This window comes from Pygoscelis adeliae, unplaced genomic scaffold, assembly GCF_000699105.1.
Source record: "Pygoscelis adeliae isolate BGI_AS28 unplaced genomic scaffold, ASM69910v1 Scaffold45, whole genome shotgun sequence".
NCBI classification, from domain to species: Eukaryota; Metazoa; Chordata; class Aves; order Sphenisciformes; family Spheniscidae; genus Pygoscelis; species Pygoscelis adeliae.
In genome coordinates this window covers 6,669,158-6,681,189 of record NW_008825114.1, presented here as the reverse complement: position 1 = coordinate 6,681,189, position 12,032 = coordinate 6,669,158, and the positions used below count along the sequence as shown (strand labels likewise).

The 12,032-nt window shown below is 39.6% G+C and overlaps 1 protein-coding gene across 1 annotated transcript in view; it reads right to left on the bottom strand.

Moving 5' to 3' along the window:
* FOCAD (focadhesin) overlaps positions 1 to 12,032 on the bottom strand; it is a 120,315-nt gene that overhangs the window by 107,496 nt on the left and 787 nt on the right. Inside the window, exons 3-5 of the mRNA XM_009328075.1 lie at positions 9,918 to 9,992; positions 6,488 to 6,642; positions 1,271 to 1,375 (exon numbers count right to left, since the gene is read on the bottom strand). Coding sequence (XP_009326350.1) covers positions 1,271 to 1,375; positions 6,488 to 6,642; positions 9,918 to 9,992 — 335 coding nt within the window. The remainder of the gene's footprint in view (positions 1 to 1,270; positions 1,376 to 6,487; positions 6,643 to 9,917; positions 9,993 to 12,032) is intronic.

Below are 12,032 nucleotides of genomic sequence, written 5' to 3'. Positions count from 1 at the left end.
GGGGGGGGGGTGGATGGGGAAGTAATAATCTTTCTTCACCCTACTGGGGAGAGGCTACTTCTTTATTCCAGCCACATCCTACTACCCTCTCTTTTACACGGAGCTTGAATTAAGTTGCTTTAACTTAACCTCTTCTATCAGGAGACTTTAAATAAGTTTATTTACTACTAAAGAGAAAGTTTCCAGAAAAGTTCTGTCTGACTACCCCTCATTACCTGCCTTTTCAATTAAAACTGTTCTATAAGAGTGTGGACTTTGTAGAAAGAACTGACATAGCTAGAAAAACAGAGGCACACAGGATTTCAGGAATCCTGAAATCAGTGCATCCAGCACTCCAAAGTCTGTTTCACTTTTCTTCACTATTTCATTCTGCTCAAGTAAAGACGTGATTCCTGTCTTCCAAATAGTACCTTTTGTATCCTTAAAGCATTATAGCTACAGCCTGCTACAATGATACCTCTTAACTGCATAAACAGCAACTTGAAAAATGTTCATGACATCTACCAAGCTGAGACCTTCTCCAAAAAAGATTAGCAGCTGTTAATGTCAGTACTGACACATGGTTTCTCAAGAGCTGGATGAAATCACCAAGATGTCCCCTTAGGAAGGCTGCTATTGCATGACAAACAGCTTTATATGAGTGGCTCTGGATGCACCTTCAGAAGATTTATTTTTACATAGTAACCACTTTAACAGTAAAAGCATTCAGGTACCTTACTTTGATAACAAGAATAGAGCAGGAAAAACAAGTGAGAGGGAAGTGGTCCACAGTCTTAAAATAAAAGACTTATTAAAAGGACTATTAGCAATCATCCAGCTACTGTATTTGAACAAATCCCAGTATTTATTTGTTCTTTCTTGCACACAGCCTTCATGTTGCCGTTGCCCCTTTTGAGCTTATGGTGGCAATCTTATCCTTGTACTACAGAACTCCTTAAAACTTTCAACCAAAAAAAAAAAAAAAAATCACAGAATCAGAGAATCATTTAGGTTGGAAGGGACCTCCTCAAATCATCTAGTCCAACCCATGTGCTCAAGCAGAGTCAGCTAGTGAAGGCTGCCCAGGATCACATGCAGTCAGGTTTTGATACCTCCAAAGATGGAGATGCCAGAACCTCTGTGGGCAACCTGTGCCAGTGCTTGATTACCTGCACAGTCAAAAAAAAAAAAAAAGACAGACTGAAAGCCAGTATCAACACAATCTATGTTTTTTCTAGAAATCAGACAAAAAGTTATTATGGTATCTAAATAAAACCGATGTGAAACTAACCTGATTCCATACAAATTCTGAACAGTCTCATCTCCATCTTTTCCCAGTTGAATAGCTTGAATTTGTAGTAATTTCCAAATAGTTTTTACTAAACCATGCACATTCCTGTTGACAAAAAGAAATACATTACTGTCACGTATGTAGTTACATTAGTTTATTCCTCCATAAGAGGAGGAACCCAGGAACAAAACTGACACTCAGGAAGCCCTGAGTTCTCCTTAATATCCTCCTCGCATCTGCCTACACAATTTTGGGCAAGTTGTGCATCCATGTTTCTTTGTTTTCCTTTTCACATAATGAGCAAAACAGCAGAGAGAATAATTAATGCATCAATTAAAACTTTTGATGGTTTGCTTCTACCATATCTTACAAGTACATTTGCTGTCCTCAGTTTAACTGAAACTGGTGCTTTTAATATGTTAAAAATGGAAAACTAGCTCTTCTCCAAATGCAAGTATATAGGTAAACATCCAGCATGGTACACAAATTTCAACCGTGCCACTGTTTAGCAAGAGAAATCACATTGTCAGAAAAGACATTTGAGACATCTAGTTTGTGCTGACTTTTGATCTCAGGAGCCAAGGACTACATAAAATAGATACATACAGCTATTTTATCTCCCTCCTCCTATGTTGTTTAATTTACCATCCAGGAAAATTCAAGAAACAACAGTATTTCTGGAATTTCCCATATTCTCCTGGAGGGACACTAATGAAATTAACAAAGTCCACCACAAGGGGGAAAAAAAGCTCTGTGACCATGCAGTAAAGAGCTCAAGAAGTCTGGAGCTTATTACTGCTTGGCTGATCTTACAAGGACAACTTTGAAAATTTTGCTCTCCTTTTCATAATTAAGTGCTTTCCACACCTTTCCAACTAGACCATGCCAGATCCAACCCAATCCCTTCTCAAGAAAATAGACTGTATTCGATAATGAAACGCTCTTTCACAAGGTGAAAAGTGTATAAAGCAGAGGAAAAAAAGTCATGGTTGATTCTTCGACTTTTCATCTAGAACATGCTATACAACTGCATCATCATCCCCTAAAAATCTATTAGATAGTTTACTACTGATGCTAATAAACCATGATTACTCCTCACTTTATTCACATAATGAACAGGAAGAGCTAACACAATATATAATTATAAGAGATTGTCACCTGACAAAAAGTTACTTCTATCACACAGGGCAAAATAAGGGAGGATAAAGAGAATTGGGTGCTGGGTTTGGGGTTTTTTTGGTTTTTCTTTTTTACTGTTCCCCTTTCTTTCTTTCCTAGCAGGAAAAAAAAAAAAATCTGAGAAATATATTTTATCTGTAATTCTACTTCTCTATCAGTGAATAGAAAACTGCAGGAACTCCTCACAGATGGTGAGCTGGAAACAAGAAATTATGCAGAATTTAGGTAACCCTCTCATAGGACAAACAAATCATCATCCTCATTTAACACATGAGCAAACTGAGATACAGTAATATTAACTGTTTGGCATAGAGTGCAGTATGCTCCCCAAACGTCTTCCTAAATTATGAAGAGATATACATACATTTAGACTTTTAAGCTATATCAAAAAAATCTGAACAAATTTAAGCAATTTCTATCAAAGAACAGGGAGACTTCACATGAACACTGTCAAAAGATGGGCGTTTACACACACAGGCTGGACCAACAATGTGTGGTAATAACATGTAATCACAAAGAAATATCATGACTTGATATTTACACTTTACTGAAGATTCAAAAATTGCAAAGGCAAAGATCATATGATTATAGAATCATAACCTAAAAAACCCTCACATAAAAGAAAATGGGAACACACAGACAAATGCCACTTTTAACTGCCAGACCTTTACTATGCTTATCACTACCTGCAGACAAACTCTTTGCCATAAGCTGATATGGCATACCAGGGAACATCCAGATATTCCCACAGTGGATCTCCCCACCATGAAATGCTTAGCTTCATATTCCAGGTACAGGCAAAGTAGTATATTCTCTCTTCTGTGGCTTTCATACTTTTGCCAACAGTGCTGGAAAACACTGACCCAGATCAAAACTGACAGAATATGCTTTGTTTTCTTTCTTTCTTCCAAAAACAGACCAGTTATAAGATATGCCTGTAATCTTTAAAATTACTGGCTGTCGTGACACCTGGCTCTCGAAACACTGAAATCTGACTATACAAGAAAACATGAGGTTTGACAGAACTCTGCTGCAAAGCAACCAACAGGAAGGTGTGTAGCAGGCTTCCAGATCCCATTGCAGTCAACCTAACACACAGAGGAGGAAGAAGCCTTTTGGATGGGGGGGGGTGAGAACAACCACCTTTTAGATACTTCATTGCTAGAAAGAGTCAGTTGAAGCTGGATAATATGCTAGCATATTCACCAGCTTCAACTGGGTAACTATGCAGCGAGGAGAAAAATAAACCATACAACACTCAGTAAGAAAACAGGCTTCCCTGTTCTCAAACTCCTGTATTGCTGGTCCTAATTCCCAGGCAGGACGTGGGGGTAAAATGGCTGCTTTAGGCTTTGCACTCAGCTCCTGAACACAAGCAGCACAATGGCATGACATATTGCACGGATTTCCCCACCTCCTACAGGCATGGATGCTCAGGTGATAAAAACATTCTGAAAACATACATACACACAGAAACCCTTCTGACAATTTCTTAAAGATTACAATAATCCATTGTTTCACAGGTTTTTAATAGACTGACTTTATTTGTGCTCATTCATTATCAAATACAGACCATAGAGTTTTCCCACCATCTTCTACACAGAAAGCTGGAGACCAATGTTAAAAATGTGTAAAAATGCACATGTATATATTTACACATGTGTACATATTTTGTATATATGCATACACACACAAACACACACAAATATGATGCTCCATGAAGTTTAAACTCTTGGGCATCAGAGAAAACTGAACACTGGGTATAAGAGACAGTTATGGTACAATGATGCACCAGAGAGGTAAGAATAGATGCCCATTTGTATAACGAGCAGATAGTGTGAACCATGTAACAAGTCAACTCAGATAAGCACTGGATGTTCACCTCTGACAACACAAAATGTCCTTCCTAGTATGCAGAATTTGATACACCTGACAAACTAAAACCCACCAGGTGCACTAAGCCCCTGCTAAATTCATCATAACAGAAAGAACAGAAGCAAGAACACAACATGAGCAGTCTTTGCCAATAAAACATTCACCTAACTCCATTCAGCACTGAAAGGTGCTCAGCAGTTGCAAGTGCCTTTCTGCTGGCTGCCACTGGCTGCTAATTTCATATTCACTTTATTTTAGAGACACTGTGCACAAAGCAGTGCAAAGCCACAGAGCAAACCTGGAAGAAAATTTGGCAGGGAGCAGGATGACAAACAGCAGGCTACAATTCTAAAAGAGTCAAGGGAAAAAAAAGTATCAGCACTGAAATGAACCAATCTGAAGTTTAGTTTAATCAGCTTCTGAGGCTACACACATTGTAAACCCACAGACTTGTGTGGTTAGGCTATATAAACCCTGTTTTGCAATCCATAGTGGATGTGGTTTGAATCGTGGCAGCTTGGGGGGGAAGGGGGGATGTCGGGGGGAAGCTGCCAAAAATACATAAAAGGTTCCTGAGTAATTTGCCAGCACTTACTATAGCAATCAGTCACGTGTGTCTGTTTCACACATGGAAAATGCTAAGAATGGTGTAGAAATGGGGTAAATCCAAGCCCTTTCAATACGTAACTCTGATTTTGTTTTTAAAGTTAACTCAATCCTAAATATCCTATTTTACACTTTTTATTTTCTGAAGTACGAATTTGTATTAACATTTCATTTCCTTATAAACTGCTGATATTGTAACAAACCCTTAGCTGAACAGGCATTTCACATTTCTTAGTCAGCAAGCCACAGCTAGTAAAACTTTCCCTCCACCTTACCCCACAGGAATCAGGTTCTCATAGTCTAAGCACAGGTGCTTTTGCTACTTTATTAACAATGCAGATTATTTCCTTAACCCCAAACTGAACTAGTAAAATTTTGTCATTTGGAGGACAGTGGTTTGCAGAAATTATTCATATTATAAAAATATATTTACAAAACATTTCCTAGGGATCCATAACCACTTATTGTAAACTTAGCATAGAATCAGCATCATCACAGCAAGATCCTAGCTGTAAACAAGCAAGTCACAAGGATAGGAACAGTCTTTTTTAAAATATCTGATTTCTTAAGCATTTCTCTAGTTTACTCAAACCTAAACTCACCTTTGGCCATGAAAAACCTCAGCCTAAAACCAATTATGTGAAGGTTAGAAGGGGTAAAAAACCATGTCCTGAATAGCGTGGTTCTTGCAACCTCTATGATGAGCCCACCAGCATAATACATCACAAGTGTAGCACCAATTAGCTGGCTTGGCTAAAAACAACTCTAGCATTCTCTAGGAAGGGAATGAGAAAGCTTAATGCAGAAATCCAGTTAGCTGCCAAAAATCAGAAGAGAGAAAGATACCCAAGGAACTTTACGAGGTTGGTAGATTTGAATGGAAACATCTTCCCAATCATCATTTGGCCTCCCATTTATAAGTTTTATGCACAGTGTCTTTTTCACCCCACAACTGTATTTTCTTAGTATGTTGCACAGGCAGTCTAGCTCAGAACACTATTGTGAAATGTAGGCATTATATTTGCAGAATTTTGTAAGAGGAGTAGCTGCAGAGTTAGGTAAAGTGATTTCTTCCTCAGCAGACAAGGAAACAAAACCCAGCATTCCTAATCCCTACCCACAGTGTTGTGGCGACTCTAATTGAGGAACTAGTTATTTGGACAGACTGATTAGGAAGCTATTTCCCTTCCTCATAATGGAAGTTGCTGCCATTTTCTTCCCCCTTCCCCATGATAGAGGCAACAAAGCTAGGCAGAGCATTGATTTCTGAGGTTCCACAGTTCAAAGTTCAGAGCATTAGTCTGAACTGCTAACAATTTCAGCTTACATGCATAGGATACTCTGTGAGTTCTTAAGTCAGAGACCCACAGTGTCACACTGCCAAGATGAAAGCAACAGCCTTCAGCAGACTGGCAGGGCAATGCCAGTCCTTAATGACACAACTTATTTGAAGATACTGTCATTTACAGAACCTCTTCTCTTCCCCTGTATTTACAAGGGAAAAGCAATGTCTGATAACCAGCTGACAAAAGACAAAATCAGGCAACCAAACACTACCTTGCTGAAGGAATCAGGTTGAGAGCTCCATGAAGAACATAGTCAAGCTCAGCATGTTTCTCTGCAACAAGCGCCACCAACCCCTCAGAGCAGGCTGTTCGCAAGGCAACATTCTCACTGCAGCACTTCTCCCAAAGCAAGTTCAGAGCAGGAGTCTAGTCAAAAGCATGAGACACAAGCAATGAGGAGGCTGACACTGATTTCTCTTCATTCATCTCAAACAGACTTTTAAATAAAAACCTGCTCAATAGCTTCTCCTGAAGTCTTAGAGAGCATAAGAGAGGAAGCTGGGGCACAGATTCTATACCTAAGGCAGACCTTTCCCAGGACAGCTCCCACTTTCCTGCCCCCTACTGCCTATGCCCTCAGTACAGGCAGGAGTCTCTGAGAAAAGGGTAAGGCAAACATTTTTCAGCTGTGCCTATGCAGGTAGGCTCTCCTCAATTTCACTCTCCTTAAAAAGATCAAGATGTAATTGGAGACAACTCAGGAACTGCTATGTCAAGCTATGGCTACAGCAAGGTGTAGTGCAGACAGCTAGAGGCAGGCATACAAAGGGCTATCCAGAGGCAAGTCGTCTTTACTCACCATATGAAGTCCTCAGTTCTCTGCATTTGCTAGTAAGCACAAAGGTTTGGCAGTATCCATCAAAAGTGCTGCTTGTTTTCATGCTAAATTTGCATTCACAGATTAGTTTGCTGACTTTGTAGCTTCCAAATGGAGAAACAAGTAACATTTTTAAACAACTGAACACTGCAAAATGCTCTTGAATAAAAAGGGAGCCTGTAATGTCTGAGCGGCACAATCTTCTGCTTCTTAGCATTTTAGAAGGTGTTGCTGTATGTCAGTTTAATACTTTCATGGGATAGCAAATGGGAAGAGTCTGCTTGTAGCTCAAAACAGAATGTCATTTGGGAACATGATTATGATCAGGACTGCTGGAGGAGCTTTTGTTAGAGAACAGACACATCTCCAATATTCCTTCACATTAAGACTCAGCACTTTGCAGGTTTGTGTTTGGTTTTTTGTTTGTTTGTTTTTTTAAGACTTCAGACTGGGAGGAAAAATCCACAAATCATTTTCTGCTCATTCCTGTACAAGCCAGCTTCTGGGGAGGAAAAATGGAGGAGCAAGTCCTAACTAACAGCCCTCCTATGTTTCTGTGACGCTTGCAAATGCCAGCATTTCATATGCCTCTCAGTTAACAAGACAGACCTGCACTTAAGCAAGCCTGACTCAACTAAAAGGCAAAGTGTGCCTTTGCACCATGCTCTCTCTTAAAGAAATATAAGCTCTACTTAGCCAATATAAAATATAACACCAACACAGGTATGTGAAACGCTGTATTTTTTGAAATTTTTAAAGTGATGTAAAAGACTTTCCTACTGAAGTGACAGTGTCTCACCATATGGCACTTCACTTGCAGTAATGTAAATAAATGCAAATAAAACTCTCTTAAACTGAGCATAGCTAGATGTTGGTATTCTGCAGAATTAAGACTTCTGCCATTAAGACTTCTGATGGAAGTAGAACTGCTCTTCTGATCCCAGAAATTTACCGTTTCTACCTGTCACCATATGGCACTTCACTTGCAGTAATGTAAATAAATGCAAATAAAACTCTCTTAAACTGAGCATAGCTAGATGTTGGTATTCTGCAGAATTAAGACTTCTGCCATTAAGACTTCTGATGGAAGTAGAACTGCTCTTCTGATCCCAGAAATTTACCGTTTCTACCTGCACGCCCAGACACATATTGCTAACTAGTCAAGCTCAGCATGTTTCTCTGCAACAAGCGCCACCAACCCCTCAGAGCAGGCTGTTCGCAAGGCAACATTCTCACTGCAGCACTTCTCCCAAAGCAAGTTCAGAGCAGGAGTCTAGTCAAAAGCATGAGACACAAGCAATGAGGAGGCTGACACTGATTTCTCTTCATTCATCTCAAACAGACTTTTAAATAAAAACCTGCTCAATAGCTTCTCCTGAAGTCTTAGAGAGCATAAGAGAGGAAGCTGGGGCACAGATTCTATACCTAAGGCAGACCTTTCCCAGGACAGCTCCCACTTTCCTGCCCCCTACTGCCTATGCCCTCAGTACAGGCAGCAGTCTCTGAGAAAAGGGTAAGGCAAACATTTTTCAGCTGTGCCTATGCAGGTAGGCTCTCCTCAATTTCACTCTCCTTAAAAAGATCAAGATGTAATTGGAGACAACTCAGGAACTGCTATGTCAAGCTATGGCTACAGCAAGGTGTAGTGCAGACAGCTAGAGGCAGGCATACAAAGGGCTATCCAGAGGCAAGTCGTCTTTACTCACCATATGAAGTCCTCAGTTCTCTGCATTTGCTAGTAAGCACAAAGGTTTGGCAGTATCCATCAAAAGTGCTGCTTGTTTTCATGCTAAATTTGCATTCACAGATTAGTTTGCTGACTTTGTAGCTTCCAAATGGAGAAACAAGTAACATTTTTAAACAACTGAACACTGCAAAATGCTCTTGAATAAAAAGGGAGCCTGTAATGTCTGAGCGGCACAATCTTCTGCTTCTTAGCATTTTAGAAGGTGTTGCTGTATGTCAGTTTAATACTTTCATGGGATAGCAAATGGGAAGAGTCTGCTTGTAGCTCAAAACAGAATGTCATTTGGGAACATGATTATGATCAGGACTGCTGGAGGAGCTTTTGTTAGAGAACAGACACATCTCCAATATTCCTTCACATTAAGACTCAGCACTTTGCAGGTTTGGGTTTGGTTTTTTGTTTGTTTGTTTTTTTAAGACTTCAGACTGGGAGGAAAAATCCACAAATCATTTTCTGCTCATTCCTGTACAAGCCAGCTTCTGGGGAGGAAAAATGGAGGAGCAAGTCCTAACTAACAGCCCTCCTATGTTTCTGTGACGCTTGCAAATGCCAGCATTTCATATGCCTCTCAGTTAACAAGACAGACCTGCACTTAAGCAAGCCTGACTCAACTAAAAGGCAAAGTGTGCCTTTGCACCATGCTCTCTCTTAAAGAAATATAAGCTCTACTTAGCCAATATAAAATATAACACCAACACAGGTATGTGAAACGCTGTATTTTTTGAAATTTTTAAAGTGATGTAAAAGACTTTCCTACTGAAGTGACAGTGTCTCACCATATGGCACTTCACTTGCAGTAATGTAAATAAATGCAAATAAAACTCTCTTAAACTGAGCATAGCTAGATGTTGGTATTCTGCAGAATTAAGACTTCTGCCATTAAGACTTCTGATGGAAGTAGAACTGCTCTTCTGATCCCAGAAATTTACCGTTTCTACCTGCACGCCCAGACACATATTGCTAACTACCTCACTTAACTTCTAGGATTTATTAAAATTACACAATGGGAATGAGAAACCATAGAAAAACGTAAGCACATATGGATGCAGAGGAGACAAAAGTGAAAGAATGACAGACCTGGTCAGATGCCTGCCTGATCTTCTCTGAAGAAATACTTTCTTTCAGTACTGCAGCAATCAGATGACCCACTGCCTAGAAGAGAAAAAAGAAATAAAAAACACAAGCAGATCAAGTGTTATTTTTCAATTCTCTATTAGGAAGAATTTACACTGCTGTTGCATACGATCATTTTATTGTGATTTGAAATACCAAACTTACTGGTATGGAAGCGGAAATATGTTTTAGGGCCAAAAATCTCCATAATGCTAGCATACTACTTTTTACGGTTATCCTGAGGCAGAAGAGAAACAAGCCTCCATAGGGCTCCACATAGATCCAAGGGTCTCTTTGTACAGAACCTCTTATAAGATTAGAATGAGGTACATACTCAGGAATTGCAGATATTTTAATGCATCAACTGTAACAGACATTTACAGCTCCACTGCTGTACAGATCTCAGTGTACTTAACAGCACTGGTAATTATGAAATCCTTCACTATATAGGGCAGCAGAAGCAAGAAAGGATGCGGAACACAGCAAATCTAAGCTACTTGCCCAAATTTTTGCATCACAAGTTTATAATTTGGGAATCTTACTCTTGTGAAAATGGAATGAGAAAATGGGACAAAGTCAGATATTCATCTCTGCAGCTATCCCATAGCAAGAACAACAACATGCTCCCCAGGCAGATTAGATCTTTTTTAGTGCACTTACCAAGTGAATCTTCTATTATTTTTTCTTTTTCCTGCTCATAAGGAACTTCAGAAATTAATTCACACCCACACCACATCCTTAAAACACTTTCATTACACTGGAAAAGGGGCTTATCAATAGGAAGTGGCTTTTGCAGTGAGCTGTACAGGAAAGTCAAAATGTAGATTGCCCACTGCATTCCAATAACTAGATTCACCAGTGAAACTTTTTGACCTACAAAACTATGCTCAAGTTTCTCACTTCGCTGATCCTTGTCTGTGTAGGTTACATGCTCTGCAGAGCAGATGTCTTGGTTGGTCCCAGAAAGAGAAGACATCTGTCACGAAGTTGAATCCTGGCCTGATGATAGTTTGAAGATTACAGCATGCTTTTCAGGGGTCACAGAATATAAGTGGAAACTAGCAAAACAACCAAAGCACAGCACAAAATCAACCGAAGCACACCAGTAGCCCTTAGTGATGTGCAGCTGTAGTGATGAGCCAAGACATTGCAGCAATATTTGTACTATGCGGACATTCTTCTGCACTGAAGAAAAATGAACTGGTTCAAGGATGTGAGTCCTACTCATCAAGGTTAGCAATGACGTGAACTCATCTGCAGTACAAGACACTTTGCTACACCTTAGATGAACTCTAGCTTTCAGGGACACAACTTCCTCTCCTAAATGCTAAGTTGATCACAAGGGGACTTCTGTGTCTCTCTTTCAAACTCAATTATTGTAAACCAATGTAGACTGAGCTGAACTGAAAAGGCAGAGACACCAGGTTGCACAGACTGCATTCACATCAACTTATTCCATCAAAAAAATGGCTACATATTTAACCCTGAATTCAAAACAGGAAGAGGAAGAAAACGGGTAAGTTACCAGTGATATCAGAGCTGAAGAGATACGTTTTTAATACTGAAATGAGAGCTGGCCAAAGCAAGGAAGGTATATTATTTAAACGGAGCCTATTACTTTCTTCCTTCCTGTCTGTTAAAAATACTATGATAAACACTTTATGCACATGAGAAAGTTTCAGGTGAACATGATTAGGAGCCAATGCATGGATCTGAAAATAAAGGGGTTTGGTCTGCTGATCACAGTGGAGCTGTGTATACAGTTATTCTTTGATGACAGACAAGACTGCAGTAGTTCATCAGCTCTCATCACACAGGAAGAAAACAGATCAGTCCTAAAGACAGGTGTATAAAGTATTGTCAAGTATTTCAACCCCACACATGACATCTGGTAACTTCTGGTTTCTCTCAAGATCACAGGGTCACTAAAAACCATTTGGCCTCACTTAAACCTTCCAGACCTGGAAAGCTTCTGGTTTTCCTGCAGAGACTTTACAGTGATGAGCAATTATGTCCAATGTTTGGATTACACAGAGAGGGCAATTAGCATTTGTTTGCAACTTAAGAATACTCTACTTC